Raw genomic sequence first — 20,145 nt, 5'->3', positions numbered from 1 at the left:
CAAGCTCCCTTCTGTTCTTGGAGTTAGCAGCCCATCAATCACCTCTTTGGAAGCACTGCCTCAAACTGAAAAATCACCCAGAAATCTTTGAGGGAAGGTTTGGAAGCCAAAGTATTGATGATAGACCGACACTCCAATTGTCTTTTACTACTGTTCCCTAATGTTCCTCATGTATCCACACCTTGATACTTTCAGAGTTTAATAAAAAACAAACAAAAAAAGGCAGTTAAAGATACTGGGGGAAGCAATTGTGTCCAGAAACCAATTATGTTGAATGTTGGCTGCTTGAGCAGGAATGCGCTCGCATGCTCTATGTTTTTAATGTTTGTTTAATGACTTGGACTTGCCTGCACGCTGGAAGTCCAATCCGCTTTTTGGCTCGCTGTCACTGAAAACAGTGTCAGTCCAAATAGGCCCTGGTCCAAAAAGTGCTATCTAAAATGCCACGCGTCGATCGCTGCAATTCATGTGTGAAGAAAAACACAATTTTCATAGCAACAGATGATAGGGAACTTAAGTAGCCAGATCCTTTTCAGCGAGGTGCAAATGTGAGTATCTGCGGAGTATTCATTACTGCTCCCAGCATGGGTGAGGATCCTCAAACAATAAGCCATTACTGGCTGCCTATCTTGTTTGCTCAGCAGGGCTTCAATTCATTCCCTTGAAGGACTGTGGAACAAGAGGACGGCCGGCTGACAGTGAGGCAGTTTAGTGTCAAGGCTTTGGCACTGATGCTGTCATGCAATGAATCAGGGCAGAGGAGCGGAAGATCGTTTCCGTGGGCCTACATTTGACTTGGGAGTGTAGAGGGACACCGTCATCCAAAACAAACCACCTCCCCTTGTATTCAGTTCTTTTCTGTCTTTCCACAAGCGGACCTCGGTCATCACTCTGGTCAGATGGGGCCAGTTGTTTGAGAGCGAATAGTGACAAACCCTGTAGAAAACTACGTTACAGTGCTTTGTGTTGAGCTGCTTTCTTCCTTGTGCAGATTGTTTCCACCAATCACGTCATTTCCTACATCTTCATCCGACTTATCGCAGGCATCATTTATCAACCGCGCAAAGAGAAGGTTCGAAATTCAGTAAATGAGTTGCTGAAACAGATCGCTGCATGTGTATTGTAAGTGGTACTTTAAATTGTTGAAGAACATTAAAATGTTGAATCGTGTTGAGACTCAGCTGGGCGCACCCTTAGAGATAGGGTGAGGAGCTCGGTCATCCGGGAGGAGCTCGGGGTGGAGCCGCTGCTCCTCCACATCGAGAGGAACCAGCTGAGGTGGCTCGGGCATCTGATCCGGATGCCCCCTGGACGCCTCCCTGGGGAGGTGTTCCGGGCATGTCCTACCGGGAGGAGACCCTGGGGAAGACCCAGGACTCGCTGGAGAGATTATGTCTCCGGTCTGGCCTGGGAACCCCTTGGGATCCCCCGGAAGGAGCTGGAGGAGGTTTGTGTGGACCGGGAAGTTTGGGCTTCCTTGCTCCGAATACTGCCTCCGCGACCCGACCACGGATAAGCAGCAGAAGAAGGTGAAGGTGAAGGTGTTGAGACTATTTCCTCGCATGCAGTCTGGATCTGAAATGCCACACTGTTCACAGAGCGGGAAACAAACAATACAGATGAACCAAAATCACTAAGTTGGAGCAAAAATGATGTTGCAAACTTTCTATTTGTAGTTCCACCATTCTACCACTAGATTTTTTCCCAAAACAAATTGATAAATACCATATGTTATTATCTCCTGCTTACGTTTTGCAAGCCTGATGAATGAGGCTCCAGGAGGATTCAAGCCCAGCTTTCTTGTGTTCACACCTCAGACATTTGAGGCAAAAGCACTTCAACCCAAGACAGAGTCAGTAGTTTAAAAGGCTGCTGTAACAGCACGACGACAAAACAGGTCTCAGAATTGTGCTTCCGTTCTAATAGTGAAAACATCTGGAAGGTTTTCTCCAAACTGGGTGTGATCTGTACCCTGGCGTTTGTTGTGCCCTGCCTCATGCTGCATGTAATGACCCTCCTGCTCCGTCCCCCAGACAATTCTCTATTCCTGTGGCTGCTGTTTTCAAAGGCTCTAATTGGCCAAAGTCACTCAAGGTGACGTGGGCCTCATGGGCCTGTGTCTCAGCAACCTGATTTATGTGCGAGTGTGCCTGCACGCGCACGAACCAGATAGTTCTAGTGTCTTTGGCCATAATTACTGTAATGGGTGGGAAATCAAGTTTTCAACTTTCAAGCAAAACGTGTCAGACTTCTTCAGTAGGACCAAAGATAAATGTGCTTCGGAGTAGTAATACTGCTCCCTCATCCCACACTGGTGCCGACACATATAAACATATAAAAAATATAATGCTACCAAATTTATCTTTATTGTTTTATTCCCATTTTTATCCACCAATTATTTGGGATGTAATTAATATATGATAAGTAAGCGTTAATTATACTTATTGCTGTTGTTTGGTCTTTTGTATTCATATTTTGTGAATATTTTTGCTAATAATTTGTTTTATTTTAGTAGCTACTCTTTTGTTCTGTAATTGTTCATGTTTGGTCTGTGTGTTCACGCTGCCTGTCTTTACATGTTCGACCTGAATGCGTGACTTGAGTTTCGCGAGCAACAGACTTCAGTCATTATGATGTTTCATTCCGGAATTTTCCCGGAATAATTGAGCGAAAACCATCATGTCCACCTCCATGATTCGTTTTGTGTTTTTTTTTTTTTTAGATTTTTCCACTTGGTTGTAATACATTTATCACATGAGATTTCTTCTTTAAAAAGAGATCATTTTCTCTGATGGAGCCAAGCCAGTTTATGTGTGACAGAAACCCTGCACTTTATTAAAAAAGTGTATATCTACTTCCATGCCATTTTACTCTGCATGACAAGCAAATACGGATTTCAATATTCTCAGGAACGCCACACAAAATGTTACCCTTGTCATCACATACTGCAATTCATTTCACTCTTCGCAACACTGTTGATAATTGTGCACTATTATAGATGACTTTTTAAAACACTTCTTAAAACGCACTTTAACTCTTTGTCTTTTATACAACCGCACAGCTGATGTTTTTTTTAGTAATTTTTAGTGTATCTGCCCTGTTTTAATTTTATGTTTTTATTGTTTTTAATGTCTGTTTTATCCTGATTTTACAGTTATATAGCACTTAGTGACAACCTTGTATTGCTTTTAAGAAAATGGTATGGTATGGAATCTTATCTTTTTGTAATATATTTGTTTAGTAAAGAAGTAGGCATTGTGTAGCGTACTTTTGAGTCCCATGTTGACATGAAGTCAGCCTTCTGCATAGAATGTTGATGCATTGGTGTTTCAGTGGAGACTAGAGACTACTAGTTACCACAATGCATTGATAGATTTGGAACATTGTTGTTACAGACTGAAGGCAGGAAACTAGCTCCTCACTTGAAGTCCTTTGAGGCAACTTGCAAGGGTGGTGGGGTGAAGGGGTTAGCGATGGTGTTGTCATGTAGTGGAGGACTGTGGGGGGCACGATCACTAACTTTTTGAGCTACACATGTCACAGTTGGAGATCGTGAGTGTAGTATTTCTTCTTCGAGCGTGTCCATACATGACTCATCACAGTGCAAAAATACTCCCCACCCCCTTTATAAATAGCTCAGAGTCTATTTTCGGTGGTGTCGTCGCTCGAGACGCAGCAGACAAACCAGTGGGCCCGGGCTGATTTGCAGGTATCCAAAAGATAAAAGACCCCATTTCAGTTAAAAGTGACTCATTAAAAGGCTGCCTTGTGAATAGCTCCCAGCCCAGTTGTTGCATAACGCACGTCTGTTGTCTTCAATGCCGACCTCCCTGTCTCTCGCGGAATATTAGCACTTTCTCTGTCGCCAAAGTAGCAGCACTCAGCATCTTCACCCTGACTCCTCCTGACGGATGCGGTCGGACAGACAGCTGCTGTTTGCAGTCTCCGTCCTCGGACGCAGACATCTGCCCAGCGCCACTGTGTGTCATGATTGCTTACAAAGCACCATGATCATCTTCAGAGAGAAAAGACAACCCTGCCTCCCGGATCTAGGACAAGAGAAGCCTCTAAGTGAGAGACGGGGCCCGGAGTGAGAACGTAATGCCATTTTCCAGGCAGCCGCTGGTAATCAGGTTACTGTACTCTCCTGCTCAGAGGGGAGCCTCCTCCTCTTACTGCCATTCTTCATCATTAGCAGCTGCAGGGCAAGCTGCGAGGCGCAGCACCGCTTCAGCGCGAGTAATGACTTGGACAGAGTCTGCGAGTCTGCGCCCTCCTTCTGTACGTCGCTTCCCAATAGGCAGGTAATGGGAGAAGGAGGAAATTGTCTTCTGACGCGTGCAAAGGTTTATGCTTGGATATGAACAAGACATGACTCTCTCCCGCCACCTTGGTCTCTAGTGTGCGCCGCCCTACAGCCAGGCGCAGGAGTACAGTATGTGAAAAAGTAAAAAAGCTACTGTTCAAGTTTCAGGCTCCTACGTGTCTCCATCACCATATCCTCTGTGACTGGTTTGTTGGTCACATCCAATGTTAATATGGAATGGAAACTGAAGGACTGACCACAGCAAGAAGCTCGGTCAAATATCCTTGTGGACATGAGAAGAAAGTGCTCAATCTAAGCAAGTGCAGGTTCACAGCTGGGACATTTCAGACAACGGTATTAATACCTGTAAATATTGTAAGAACCGTCATGTCTGAGCCGTGAAAAGCTGCTTTGCTGGGCTGGATCGGCAAGCGTTGCAGGGTTCACTCTCCTGAGAGATATTCCTCAGTTCTTGCATAGTGCATCGTCAGCAAGATTCAAACCTGTGCATCAAGGCCTCAATGGATTTCTGGCTAATCACCTTAACCACTCAGCTGTTAATGATATCTGTCCATTTCCCCTGACAGCAGGGAGCGGAGGGTGCGACACACATTCCTCTAACCATGTGTTCTTTCATATTAGGAACAAACCACATTGTGGCAGGGCAGACCACAACCGCACCTGGTTGTCAGTCAGGGCACTTTTTTTCCTTCTAAAATCTGTGGTGTCTCTAACAGTCAGTGAAGTCAATATGAAACTGCAACATAAGCAACAATGGTCGAAGGCAATGACGATCGGCTCTTTGGGTTGAGGTCACTGGGAGGCTTTCACCAGTCCATTTCAGAGGGTGAGCAAGGGTTCAGGCCTGGTTCTAATAAGGGTTCTACACGCTGTGAAAAATGACCTGAATCTGAATGAAGACATTGATCATACTAGCGCGACACAATTAATCGAATTTTAGCTAAACAACGCTCCAGCTTGCAACCAAATGTTCACATTTTTGTGACTAAATTTGGAGACAGTGCAAGTAAATATAGTAAATAGTACACATGTTGTATAGTGGATCTGTTGACTGTACAACATGCTGAGGTTTCCCATTTAATAAAAGCAAAAACAGCTCTGCGGCGTTTGAATGAGACCTGTAGATCGACCCTGGACAAACATACCGGTGGGCTGCCATTTCAATGAGCAGTTGCCGTGAGAAAAGAAGCTTAAATATGGGCTCGGTTGCTACACATTTTCAGCCAAGTTTACGCAGGTAAATTCACACTCACGTTAGAGCTAAATCTGTTTGTCAGAGCTCAAAATAACATAATAACTAAATTATAAAAAAAACTTAATGGCAGAGTGTTTTTCTAGTATTATGTTCTTTTGTTATTTTTGTTCAACTCTTTTTTAAAAAGAGATCATTTTTTTCTGATGGAGCTAGACCAGTTTATGTGTGGCAGAAACCCTGAACTATTAAAAAGTGACAATCTACTTCCATACCATTTTATTCTGCATGTCAAGCAAATAAGGATGAAGGCAGGAAAATAGTTCCTCACTTGAAGTCCTTTGGAGCAGCTTGTATATTTTTACAGATTTTAAGTTTCTGTTGACATATATTTTTAAATAAAGCAATAAAAGTCCAGATGTTTTTTTCTAACATCATGAATAATCGTGTTTATGATACTGATGAAAATAATCGTGATCGTCCTTTTGGTCATTGATGTGCAGTCCCAGTCTGTATGAGGAGTTTGCAGGACCGATAAAGTGTGGGGGTCCCAAGGGTTGGTGAAGAGTGAGTGTGAAGGGCCTGTGATATGGAAACACATTTAGGATGAGTAAAGTGCGTGGCTCTGTCTCCCAGAGGGGAGGATGTATTGTATTGTATTATGCACTCAGACTGCTGCGCCAATGAGCGCACCCTTTGCCCTCTGGGCCACAGGACTCTTCCAAAAAAAAGTTGAATTATGAGACAAATTACTGTTAGTTTAGCGGAGTACACTGGAGAATGTTTCCAACACAGACAATTTAGCAAATGTATTTGATGATAAAGGCATGAATTATTCTTCAAGATTCCACTTGAACTTTCCCCCTAATGCACAGACGGCAACATGTTCAATGGAATTATGCAAAATGTCGTATCATATTTAACGTTTTCTGAGGCCCTAGATAAAAAAAAGCACACGTCAGCTAAACGTGCATCAATAGTGGAGGTCTGTGACAGTCAGCAGCGCTCTGTTCTTGATAAGTTCATTATCGTCCGAGATGCGAGGCTGCTTCGAAGACGTCTGCTCTTACAGGACTATAATGTCAGCTCCTTTTAATCGGCCTCCAGCTGACAGTTCTGCTGCCGTCGCAGAAATTACAACCTCAAGTGCAGCTCCAACAGAACCCCTGCAGGTTTGACGGGTCACTGTCGACGTGGAATGGATGGAAAGGTTAACAAAGAGTTTGCCTCTGAATATATGCTATGATGTATGGGTTTTTTTTCCCAAAAATCTTTGCTAGTTGCACTACTCACCTGCTCTGGGTCACTCAGAATGATACCTCTGTTCTCAGGTTCTGAGAGGTTTTGGAAATAGAACCAGCCACCGCTGTGTATCATTAATCTGTGTAGACAGAGTGCACAGCGGAGCAAATCCTCACGAGGAATTCATGAATTCTAGTTACACGGCTTCCGTGTTCACGAGCAGCAGTCGGCGCCTGCAGTGCAAAGTGTCATTAAGGAGAAAAAAGTGAATCAAAGCTCAGATTGAGATGTTGCCTTCCGCACTGTCAGGTCTGGCGGGTCGGTCACATTGGCCCTGAAGGAACATTAGGGTGCTCAAGAAGAAGTATCGATTTTCATCATCATTTTTTTTTTACTTTTACAAATGATTCAAATTTCCCAGTGTGATATGAGCTGCTTCCTTCTAATGACCAATATCTGGAGTTTATTAAAAGTATATACTGTATGTACAACTATGCACCGTGCATTGTGTGATGTCATCAACAAGCAACAGCTTCGACCATTTTCCAGGCCAGATTCATTCATTCCTTTTGTCGATGTGAGAGTTTATTGTGTCTGGGAAATAGCTGTTTTGGTCATTTTATTATATAATTGTTAAAAATCTGGTGCGAAACTGCACAGTGCAAAGGTACACTAAAAGGACAGTATATATATATATATATATACTGTCCTTTGCACTGTCATTATATATATATATATATATATATATATATATATATATATATATATATATATATAATGACAGTGCATATATATATATACTGTCCTTTTAATGTACCTTTGCACTGTCATTACTACAAAATTATTCAGTTGATTTCTAATATTTATTACGTTTATATTGGCTGACTTGAACGCAGAAAATGATGTCCCTGCATGTCACTGTGCATGGCTCCACCAAACCTGTCCAACAGACTCTGAATGAATGAGTGAGTCAGTCAGCCATTCAGATGAGCAAGGCAACACACGTAGCCCTGCCTCTGTCCTGAACAGACTCACATCCTCGCTCCTCTCAGATCCCATCCAGAGTGAGCCTCCTTATTAATGAGTAAAAGTCACAGCCTCAGGAACAGGACGACAACACTCCCGAGAGTCCAGTCCTTTTGCGGTGTGAGTTGAAAACGACATGCTTTTTACATGCTCTGTGATCCAGCGTAAATCATTTATGAGGGACCTCCTTCATCTCATGTTCATGTTTCAGCACGAGTCGACGGCCTCCACGGGGATTAAATTCACATCACTCACGTCCTGGCTGTGAAGTTCTCTGAGCATATCGGGTTTTATCTCACCAACCGGCTGCTTTTCTAGCAACACGGTTACCTTTCAGCAACCAAGTCTTGATCTCCTGACCTACTGACCCCTGACCTGAGGGGTCAGTCAAGAAGAACTTCTGCCGATAGGTGTGTTGTTGGGTAGTAGATGAAATAGTCTGAGTTTATATTGTTCGTTTTGTCTGTTGCTTTTGCTTCTTTTGTCTGAGATGAATGAAGAGCACATGTGAAGCACTGGAATCAACTCAGATTTCACTATGCTTATTGTTTTTGAAGAAACCTATTTTTAGCATCTCCCCACCCCACATCTCTCTTATATAATATCTCCTCTGATGTTTATTGTGAAATTGATGTCTGACGTTACGTGCCTGCCTCAGATGTGTGGCAAGCACCTGCATCTGTGGGAGACTCAGAGTAGCGGGCTTATCTAACGCAGTCAAACCATATATATATATATATATATATATATATATATATATATATATATATATATATGTGTCATTGTGTCATTTAGGAAAAGTCCTCCTTACAAAAATAATTCCTTGATTTTGGACGTAATAATTGAGTTTCTGACAAACTGTGTGTGTGTGTTAGACCTACCAAGGTGAATTTCATCTCACACACTGACACTTCAATATTGCTTTTTATTTTCTTTGCCTGTTTGCTTTCCTGCACTCATGTATTGCTTTTGTCATTACTTTTTCTCCCGCTGGTATGAAGCCCGTCTCGCCGTCGCTGCCTCTACTTTTTTGATTGATATTCAACTTGATTGATAGTGCAGTAACAACGTGAGCGCTTTGCAGCTCAGCAGCGGTTGTAGATCCCAGCTCTGACTTTCCTGCTGATTGCTGCCTGACACTTGTTTCTGACAGCTTCTCTCTTCTGACAACTCCAACACTCCTCCCTTCAAATAAACAGCAGTCCACAAAGGACAACACTGCTCCTCTTCTGTTGTAGAACTGTAGAAAATTTCCATCACATTTGCAAACACCATTGTGAATGTCAGGTAGTTCTCTTCTTACCTGCTTATAGTTCTCATCAGAAAAAATTTGAGGGAAAATTCATAGAAATGGAAGAGTTGGTGATCGTTCATGACTCACTGAGTTGATAAGGCCTCCGAAAGACCCAGAGAAGGTGGCATCCAAATACATTTTTGCATTCAGTATTCTTCCACAGTCGACCACAAGTCTGCCTCTCTGACTATCCATATTGGCGTTCCTCTAACTTTAGACCTACACTAGCTTAAGAGCAATTTAAGAGGTGGGGAAGTGGTTTTGGTGGCTGGAAACACGCAAGTACTGAGGTCAAGTGTCACTAAGTCAACATAGACGAGGAGGTGAAGAAGAGTCAGGCCTGTAGGTGAATCATTGCCTCATCCTTCGTCCTCCCTTGTTTGTTTGTGTGGGTGCTGAGCTTCAACAGACATCTAGGTAGTAGGGTCTCATCAGTCGTATCTCTAGATCCATCCAGTGACAGGGACTGGAATGGAAACTTTCTGAGAGGAGGATAAAATTCAGACAGTCAGTCACTTCACAGCGGCAGATTACAGATTCGTTCTCATTTAGCAACAGATGTTCAGCTCACTGGAGTGACTAACGCAAAATCTTTGCTTACTTTTTTGGAGGCAAAACAATGGCTGTCAACATAAATATGAACATGTGCTGACCCTTACCTTTTTCTGCTTCACCTGGACAAGCCCATTGGGACAAGCCACAACAACAGGTCCACTTAGTTGAGGCATCTATCATTTGGCTAATAATAGGCGAACCATTGGTTATTGGGTTTGGAAACTGGCTGATGGTTCAAATCACTCACAGATAGTCTCTTTGGATAGAAGCTTCATGGGACAATTTCCATTTCTGTGACTGACACATTTGGCAAGGCCATTAAAAAGACTTAGCTGAGATGTTATTTGTCCACAAATGTCACTGTTGACAGTCACCATTTTCCGTCTTTGTTCTTATAAAGCATTAAGGGGGGTTGGATTACTTGCAAGTGTGATCAGAAATCTCTGTTAAGATCAAAAGTATAGTTTTGAAGGCTGTCATAACTTCCTTCAGCGAGGTGAATTGTTGGCCATGGTCCTCCTCCCGGTTTGTCTGTGTATAAATAATCCAGCGGCAGCTAATTGTGTTTGGCCAGCCACATGACTTGTCTCTTAGCGCATGTAACCCAGTAAGTTCCCAGCGAGACTTGACAAAGTCAGGTTTGTTTAACAGCCTGAATGAGGAATTGGGACGATTTTGTGACGCGTGCTGCGCTGTGACCTACAGTGGCGACTTGTAACCCTTCAGGAGGTTTACACCATGTGACAGGTTTTGAACAAATTTAGATCATCACCAGCCTCTGCCTCTTTTATGTAAAAGCTTGCTACACAGCCTCAGCATCACCTGTTATGATGCATTAAATGATTCTTTACTTGACTGCGCTTCATTGCAGAGTGCAGTTTACAGCTAAATAAAGCAAGCTTGAGTGCATCTTCTAAAACATAATATTGAAGGATTTATATTTGGGTGTTCTGGAGTTGCCAACAAAACCGGACATCATTCTGTTCTGAGAGTCACACTGAAGTCAAATTTGCCTCCTATCAAATTTAGTACCATTTTGAAATCTACCATAAACAAGATCACGTCGATGTCATGACCCACAATGGTGTCCAAGCCTTGCTGTTCTACAGGCTCTTCTTTTATGAAGCAGTGATCTCAACTAGAAACGATAATTGATGCCGATGGAAGGGTGTTCAATGAAACATGGGAAAGCTGATGTACCTTTGAACTTTGAAGAGAATGTCTCAAGTGTAATGTAAAGCGTGTATTTTGACAGTAGACATGCACTCAAGTGAGCACATGCCTCTGCCACGCCACCCACTTTATGATGAGCTCAATTGGCAGCAAAGTCACAGAGCTGGAAATACACAGATGAGGGAGATTCATTGGCTTTACCGGAGCAGGTCACGTGACAGTGAATGAACCTACAGAACACTGTCAAAATCAGCACCAGTTAGCACCAACCAAACCAGACAGTTTTATCGAAATACAACTCTGTTTTGTTTTCAGCAGGGGAAGATACAATTGTACTGTGAAGTGACATTTGTAAATACACACATGAAAAGCAGGACATGACAAAGTGCTGTAGTGTGGTCGACCACGTTAGAAACCCAATCCATCGGATATATGAAACCAACACCAACCTGACCAGGCTAGTGAGGACCCACCACTGACATTTTATTCCTTTTTAGTCAGAGGGTCAGTTCACAGAAAAATACGTGCAATACAATATAATACAATGAAAGTTGCTGAACTGCATGACGGGCTTTGGGGAGGACAGAGCCACTGCCCTGTGTGTAAAAACCATAATTTTCAGGGAAAAGAAAGAAAATCATGAGGTACTTGAGAGGAAAAAAATGTTTTGCAGCCTCACCCAAATCTTCTAATTAGTTTTGTGACCTGAATTGAACTTTTCTCACACAGGAACGAGGGGAACTAGGGAATTAAGGAGACTGATAACAGAGGAGAAACAAAGCCAACCGTCGAGATGTGATTCGATTCATTGCATTTGAATACAATAAGGTGCAAAAGGAAGCAATGTTTCACAAATAAAGTGTGGCTGTCTCTCAGTCACTATATGTTTCATGTTAATAGCTCTAGCTTGTTATTAATGGGACATTTTTCATTTCTGGAGATGACGCTGACATCTCACAGGGCTGTTAAAAAAAGCTGTTTCTTATTGCCTTTGGAAAATTCTCCTATAGAAGCAAGCACTTCGTGAATGATTTACGGTGGGATAATGAGAAAGGAAGTGTCCTTCCATACTGGTTTATGTAAGAAGAATAAACCATTTTCAATAAGCAATATTTTAATAGGGGAAAAACTAGTCTACTCATAATCAACTTCAACTTCATGTCCTACAAGAGTTCAGTGTAGCTACTGTGCCACCTGCTGCATGAGCAAAGTGACAGAGGTGGTGGAACATAAAGGTGATCCTTCACAGAAGGGTGGGATCACATAGGTCTGGCTCAAACAGTCAGGTGCCAACAGGGCGCTGCTCCATCTTCATGACAAATGAGGTCATGCAAGTCTGTTTGCAGGGAAGTGATGAGCCCGTATTGGAGCGGATGGCGATGAGTTTGTCCTGTCTCCTCCTGTGCCCCAGCGGTAGCTGTGCAAAACTTAGGAAACTCCTTTTTCAAAAGGTCACTGAATCAATCCATGGCGATGTGTGATTGAAGTGTGGTCATGAATTTGTTTCAGTCTTTTTGAATAGTTTGCTATTGTTTCTCTTGGTATGGGCTCTTGCTCGGATAGCACCACTGGGTAGTTGAGAACCAGATGAGCCACGACAGTGACTGTCCAGATGAAGCTCTGTAACGTGGTTGTTGGAAGTGAAGTCCTCTTGTGTCTGGCAACATTCATTTTTTTCACTTCTAAATAACCACCATTCATGGTTGAATCCAAGCTTGTGGCAGAGAGGCAGCAGTGTGCTGTAAATGCTTGAGGACCAGAAACCTCCGATCCTCCTGGAGAACTACCATGGTGTTCCCAGGTCACATAAACTTTCTGCCAGGCTCAGCTTTCACCGCTCCATATATAACCGACTCGAGTGCCTCCCTACTGAGTCTTGCCCTCTGCTCCATTGTCCCATCCTGTCTTTGCCTTCATTGAAATTGTGCCTTATCGTGATGTATGAACTTGAGCTCTCAGAGCTGGAGCGCAGCTGCATCCGAGTCATTACTGGCCACCGGCTGCAGGCGGTAATTGTGCAGCATATTATCACAAGGATGTTCTCTCCACTGACTGTAATGAATCTTCCATCGGCACAGATGGACACTGCCCGCCTATTGTGTGTGACCTCTCAGTGAAGCCAAGAGCACTCGGTGCAGGAGGTGAGAGGCAGCGATGAGACACGCACCAAACACACGCTCTGTGTCGTCAACTGTGGAACACATGGAGGGCAGATGCTGCAGCTGCATAGACGTGTATTTGACTACAGATTACAATGTAGAATGCTGGATCAATTCATAACATTTTTTAATAGTTTTTTTTGCCTTTGGGGTAGAATTCCAATCAGTGGTGGAGAGGTAGAAACTGAAGCAGCTGCTGTTGATGCGTCATTATCACGTCCAGAAGTGTTAAGGTTGGAGTCAGTACTTTTGAGTAAAAAGGAACCAAAATATTGTTCTTCTTCCAGAATAAAGGTTGTGTGTGCGATACCCACTCGCACCCCATTATATTGCAGATCAATGATACAGATGGAATGAATGCTCATCTTTGTCAGACTGTGATCGGTTTTTGGTGATGACATCCACAGCAGTCGCCTGCCTACGACTCTTTCCTTCATCCTGTTTAGTCCAGGAGCTTTTTTCTTTTAATAAAATAGTATGAGAATTACACAGTATTTGTTCCGTAGTCATTAATCGAACTAAGCTGGTGATTCCGGTGTCTTTACCGCTTTGTTCCCCAGGAGCTGAACTCTGCTGTGATTGGAGGAAAGCTTCAGTCCTTCCTTAAGATGTGGGATTTCTGGGTTCTTGCAGGCTGCTGGCTTTTTAAAGGCTCCTTTAAAGGTTCTGCTCAAGAGACTGACTCATTTGAAGAATTCGCCATTTTCCCAACGCTCAAGATCGACCGGTGTCTTTTGAGTCTGCTGCTCATAGCTAAGGGACTCGTTTTATTCTCCCTCATTTTTGCCGTACAAAGTTGGAATTAAAGTCTCCTCTCCTCTGGGAGTCACAGCCGGGTGGGTGAGGGTTAACCCAGGGTTATTGCTGAGTCGCACAGCTGGCTGTGAACATTAACCAGATGTCAAATTGAAACAACAAAAAAGATAGAGTAATTTAAAAAAACTGAGCGGCCTCATAATGCAGCACTTATTTAAACACATATACGAGTCAGGCACGTTTGACATGTGGGCTGCGGCCACAATTTTGTCTTTGTATAAAAGAATAATGTGAACTTCTTCGTGAGCTGATGTCCAGCTATTTGAATTGATGATAACAAATCTCCTCGAAATCTCCTCCTTCATATAAAAATAATTTTACAGTCGAGTAGATATGAAACAATTTTCATTTTTGTTATTTTTATCTGCAATATATGACAAAGAGCTCACGTTTCCAAATTTTCTCATGGGCTTTCAATGTAAAGCTAAGCATCGATGCTTATCCCGACTCTGGCAAACAGGAAAAACATTCTGTTTCCAGTTCTGTAAGTCACCCAGTCGCTCAAAAAGAACTCCTGTACTCTGTTTCTCAATCATCGTTGGCTGCGAGTGTCACTTTTTTTTCTGAGCGGTTTCTTGGAGAGACTTTTTCCTCATTTATCCTGAGGAGGACTGAGCCAGAGAGTGGGCACAGGCGGCGTTGTGGGACTTTATTAGAAGCGTGGAGCTTTTAGAGAACTCTCCCTCAAGGCCACGCAGAAGCTTTTGGTGGTTGGATCGGATCAAGAAAACATAAGAGGAAAAGGTTCTTTTTTTGTTTGTTTTACTGTTTTTGTCATTTCTCCTTACCGTTGGAGGCAAACTTATCGCTCGTGCTTGAGGAGTTTGATGGCAGATCTAACCACCTGGAGAATAGGTCAGAGAATGGGCGACAATATCACCGTGACCTCCTTGACAATAAATTTGAACGGTTATGTAACTAACCTTGCCTCTCACCTGACAAGTCGTCATCTGGGAGATCGTTGGGGAGTGAGGGGAGGTGGGGGTCCTGAGGAGGGCGCGAGTCGTGTCTGAAGGTCACGTATGTTCTGATCATGACATAAATTAACTTAACCAATGTGTACAAAAACAGAACATGCAGGCGAATCGCACTGTTTTCCTCACCTACTAACTCTTCACATCATACAAGCAAGAGCATTACAACCCAAATATTTCCATTTCAATCGTTTTTATTGCTAATAACAAATGCATTTTAATATTATCAACAAAAGTGCAGTGGGTGCGTTACTGCATAACAAGATGGTGTCTGAAATAATAATATAGCAAGCATAGTTTTATAAGGTGTGCTAGAAGAATCAACAGTACATGATGTTATTACATTTACTGATTTCATTCATTTATATTTAGGGGCAAGGTACATTTAGTAACAAAAGTTAGAATGAAAATGTGTTGAATAATAATAATAATAATAATAATAATTTTATTTTTATTATTATTATTGTTGTTGTTGTTGTTAAGAACATTTGAAGTAATTAATACTAGTTTGATTCAATTAGCTATACTTTATTATATGATAAATAAAATGGGGAAATTTATATAAAGCTCAATAGAAAAATGTAATATCAGGTGAGTTATTCTGCTGCTTATTATGTTTTTGTTAAAAGTGTTCAAAGTGACTTCAATAAAAAGATACATGCAAAATTCTGTGTCACAATCGAGATAGTGCTATAGATTTAAACATTTATCACTGGTCACCAGTGAACCATTTCACAAATGTTGCTTTGTCAAAGTGCACTTGACTCTGATCGAACACGCTGATGTCACCTACTTTGTGTGGAGTTTCTTCCTGTGTTGTTTTGAAAGCAGAACAGATTCAGTTGTGGTAGAATCTGGCTACAACAAAGTTGTACAAGCTCACGGTCACCTGACTGGCACCACATCAAACTTGTTGTTTGTCCTCACATGTCCTGACATGAGAAATGCGACATCATCCGTCACATATATGTAATTTAAGAAGAACGATGTGGTCTTGCTTCTAACCTCTGTTTGAAGTTCTGCCATCCAAGTGCTCTACCAGCTCTACTTTGGATGCTCATCTCTGTACACAGTGAACATTGTGCAGTGACGCCTGTTTCATTGCCATAGTCTTGTGGATGTGTCGTAACAGTAGAGCCCCACGCAGTATTTCCATCCTCATGGTAAAGTTCTTGTTCTGTAAGACGCCCTGGACGAGGGCGAAGCTCTGAGTTGTCAATCTGTCCTGACACAAGTCATTGTTGATCTCACTGTTGTAGGGCAAAGACTCTAGGGCCGCAGATAAGACTGTTGCCATGGTGCTGAAGGAGATACCCAGTAAGGCGTCATCAGAGGCGAAGCCACTCCTCACAGTGACTACCAAGGTGGGCAGAAACATTTCAGAAACACCCGGCCCCTCTAACCGTGCCTCTGACTGGAACACTCTTCTGCTGTGGTCCTATGTGAACTAGAGTGCCCTCTATCTGACTTTCTGACTCATTCATTTTACAGTTTCATTTGCAGCTGCTTTTATGGGGAAACAACTTCACCAGTCCAATTCCTGTATTAGCTCACCACTATCATCCTTTCATGTCAATTGACCTTATTCATTCAGAATTTACTGCTCATCTTAGGTGAGGATAGAGCGCACATCTACTTTCAAATGTGTCAAATACCTGGCACAGGGGACAAACCTCTGCCCACCAGTTAATCTCACCTGGACCTGGCCTGAAGTTTCCTTGAAAGTGAATCGTGTCTTCATTTTCAGCACACGCTGACTGAAAAGTAGAGTAAACTTAACTTAAGCTCACTTACCAACACGCGGCAAAAGTACATTTCTGCTACACAAAAAATGTTTCAAGTGTGTTGAAATTGCTGACAGAAGTCATAAATACATATATGCTAAATAAATTAAATCACTCGAAATAATATAATATCTAATAATAAAAGAAGAAATTCAGAGAAAAACAGGGTTTTCAGAGCACAACGAATAAAAATCCCCAAATATCTGGAGCACAATCTCCTGCGGACATCATCACTTTCCAGCACTGAACTGGAACAGCATTTGTTCCAGTGGAAATATAGTGGCAATGTAGTAGCAGTTCTGACAGCAAACATGGGGCTGACTTGCTAAATTAGCCTCCAAGTTAAACAACCATTGTTATCAGTCTCTCACTTGCAGTGCAAACATATTAGCTAAACCAATAAAGAGTGTTTGGAATGTGCTCCCCTCATCTCAGTCTGAACTAAGACACCCTTTCTATCTGATCGTGACTGCAAACCTCCAAACTAGGAATCGACCTGTCGTGTTCATTCACGCGTGTAATTACTGAAAATACTTTGTCTTGGTTTGTAGCCACGATGCAAAATACTGTACCGTTGAAAACGATTGAAGCCGCCTTAAATTGCACAGGTGAAATAAATGGACCTTCTTTCCGAGAGGCAAACTCATCCTGCGTAACTGAAGGGATTAACCAGAGGGTCAACACAAATTTCCTTTGCTGCTTTTTAATCAAGCCACTGTGAACTTTCCTCCTAAGCAGCTGGTCCCCCGGAGAACTTGTTTTCTCTCTCTTCAGTGTGTCACCCAATTATTGAGTTATTAACTATCACTGTGCTGTGACTTTAAGTGAAGTTCCGCATTAAACTGAACACTGATCTGTGATTCATAAACGTTATTTTGTGTCCACAGAGTGGAGGAGACAGCGGGCAGATAGTGATCTACCAGTGGTTCAGTAGATCTTGAGATGTTGATAAAAGGGGTTAACGTTGGTATTTGCTACCTGAATTGTGGCTAGTTGAGGTACACAGCCTGAAAGTCAGTAACTAGACAACAGAGTCCCTGTGATACTTGATCCCAGTGGTCTTAGCTGTGGTGCTTTGCTGTGACACTCGGTCAGAGTCAGGTCAACACACTCCTCATTGGCTGTAGTTCGCAGGTTTTAGTTTCTTAGCCTTTAAACTTATTTTGAGAAGAAGGAAAGTCACAGAGACTCAGCGCTGGATGACACTGGAGCCTTCATGTATCATCATGTACGTTCAGCATGCATAAAAGCCATGTTTGCGACAGTTTATTGGAATACTACAGACATATCTTGGTCATTATATAGTCGAGGTTTTATTTCATCCCATTAAAAAGATTTAAATGTTCTGTGATAGCGGCAAGACCCGGTCTCATATTACCTGAGGGCTTGCATGCGCCCCCTTCAGTGAGGCAGAGTAACAACCTGCCTCCCTTTAAGCGATACGCAAGTCATGATGTGCAAAATAATGAGCATTTGCGGATGAAACGTTAAAAAAAATCTAAAAAGTTAGATGAAAAGACTGAGAATTATTTTGTATGGCCTTTTTATAATGACATGCTTGCAGTGATTTGTATATTTAGATATATGTATGACAACGTTTTGTGTGAAGGTTAGTTACAAATACACTACCAGTGTACTATATTTATAAATAAACAATATTCTACGCAGACACACAACCATACATGGAAACACCTGAAAGTTTTTTTAGCTTTCAGGTGTTTCCATTATTTTGTCTAACCCCTGTATATATATATATATTTTAGTAGTAAGTTCGTATTTTCCTTATTATAGATAGATAGAATAAAACTGTTGGTGGTGTCAATCAGGGTTTCCGCTTGAAAGACCAGAATTATGAATCACGGTGTTGGAGGGTCTCATTTGGAGCTGCATCACGTGCCACATTCACTTAACAAGTCTCCGAGGCTAAGTGACAGGCTGCGACTCCCCACGCCACATGTCAAGTCACGTCAAGTCTGTTTGTATGGTGAATATTCACACGGAGGCCTCGGCAGGTTTGACAAAGTCGAGGGCTTCAATGACAAGACAGGAAAAGTCCCTATCCACATCATCGTTGTATGCGGCAACAAGGTGAAAAACACACTTCCCAGCATCAGGAGTGTTCTCATTTTAAAAGTGAATATATGAATGAGAGCTGACTAAAAACCTGATCAACGTTCTATCTGACTTTTTATCTCAAGTTTTCTGCAGTTGTTACAGTAGTGGAGCTGATGTCTCACATTCATGGAGAAACAGTGAAGTACAGATTAGAAGGACACCAGATTTTTCAAAGTCAAATTAGGTGAAATGATGGTTAAAACTGAGTCGGTCCTCTTCAACCACTGTTGAAGTGAGATCTGGACTCCAATTATTTTCCACAACAAGCCTCCTCAAACAACAGCTGTAATCTCTTTGATATTGTTTACCAGCTTTTCCCTTCATGTCATGTTTTACATCTTCATCTCCTCCTCCTCCGGCACTCACCTCGGCCCCCCCCCCCCGCCCTCCTGGTTCTCAAAGTTTAACTGCTGAGACTGGTCCCTTGACGGCAACATCTGAGAGCTCTCTGAGTAAAAACCCAAACTGCACAATTAGTCTTTGTTTGTCGTTTCATAATGTTCCAGCCAGCTCCGGTGAGTGAGCGCACTAAACACCTGTGAAGGTGAGCTCCTGTGAGGATTAACCAGTTGAGAGAGTGTGAGCTGCTCTGAGCTTCAACAGCTGGCACTAGACAACAACATCCTGACACATCCCTGAAGGGGCTGTGTAGTCTTCCCCTTCTGTTCCATAGTTTGGAGCTTTTACTTGTTAGCGCCTTCACCATTAGCAACACATCTTAAAGTACATGTTAGCGTTGGAATCTGTCCAGTCCTTTGAATGGCTGTTTTCATCAAAACTTGATTTAAATGATTAAAACCCCATTATTCTGCTGAAAAATGAGACTTGCTATTGCCTGCTTCTGGTCACATCCCAGTTGTCTATGCTGTTGCATGACATTGCATTGAGGTCTGCACCTCAGAAGTGACCCCCACTATACGTGTTTCTAGTACAGTAGATTAGTTTCTCCAGTTCCCTTGGTGTTGTATGAGGAAGTCTGGAGTGGCAGAGAAGTATGTTGGAGTGGTGCAGGACATGTATGCCAGGTGTGAGACAGTGGTGAGGTGTGCTGCAGGTGTAACACAGGAGTTCAAGGTGGAGGTGCGACTGCACCAAGGCTCAGCCCTTCTTCTTTGGTGATGGACAGGTTGACATGTGAGGTTAGACAAGAAGCCCCTTGGACGATGATGTTTGCAGATGACATTGTGATCTGTGGTGAGAGCAGGGAGCAAGAGGGAGATAAGTTAGAGAGGTGGAGGTTTGCCTTAGAAAGCAGAGGAATGAAGGTTATTCGCAGTAAGACAGAATGCATGTGTGTGAATGAGAGGGACCCAAGTGGACAGGTGAAGTTACAGGATGCAGAGATAAAGAAGGTGGAGGATTTTAAGTACCTAGGCTCAACTGTCCAGGGCGATGGAGAGTGTAACAAAGAGGTGAAGAAGCAGGTGCAGGCAGGATGGACTCATTGGAGAAAAGTGTCAGGTGTGATGTGTGACAAAAGGGTGTTGG

General features: G+C 42.6%; 1 protein-coding gene across 4 annotated transcripts in view; it reads left to right on the top strand.

Annotated features, from left to right (window-relative positions):
* pex5la (peroxisomal biogenesis factor 5-like a) overlaps positions 1 to 20,145 on the top strand; it is an 82,023-nt gene that overhangs the window by 22,051 nt on the left and 39,827 nt on the right. For 3 of the 4 annotated variants that reach the window (XM_053864574.1, XM_053864590.1, XM_053864566.1), the window contains exon 2: positions 16,018 to 16,122. The exons of the other annotated variant lie outside the window; for it this stretch is intronic. In XM_053864574.1, coding sequence (XP_053720549.1) covers positions 16,018 to 16,122 — 105 coding nt within the window. The remainder of the gene's footprint in view (positions 1 to 16,017; positions 16,123 to 20,145) is intronic. 4 annotated transcript variants of the gene reach the window in all.

This window comes from Synchiropus splendidus, chromosome 1 (assembly GCF_027744825.2).
Source record: "Synchiropus splendidus isolate RoL2022-P1 chromosome 1, RoL_Sspl_1.0, whole genome shotgun sequence".
Taxonomy (NCBI): Eukaryota; Metazoa; Chordata; class Actinopteri; order Syngnathiformes; family Callionymidae; genus Synchiropus; species Synchiropus splendidus.
The sequence above is the reverse complement of the archived record's forward strand: the minus strand, read 5'-3'. Positions and strand labels throughout refer to the sequence as shown.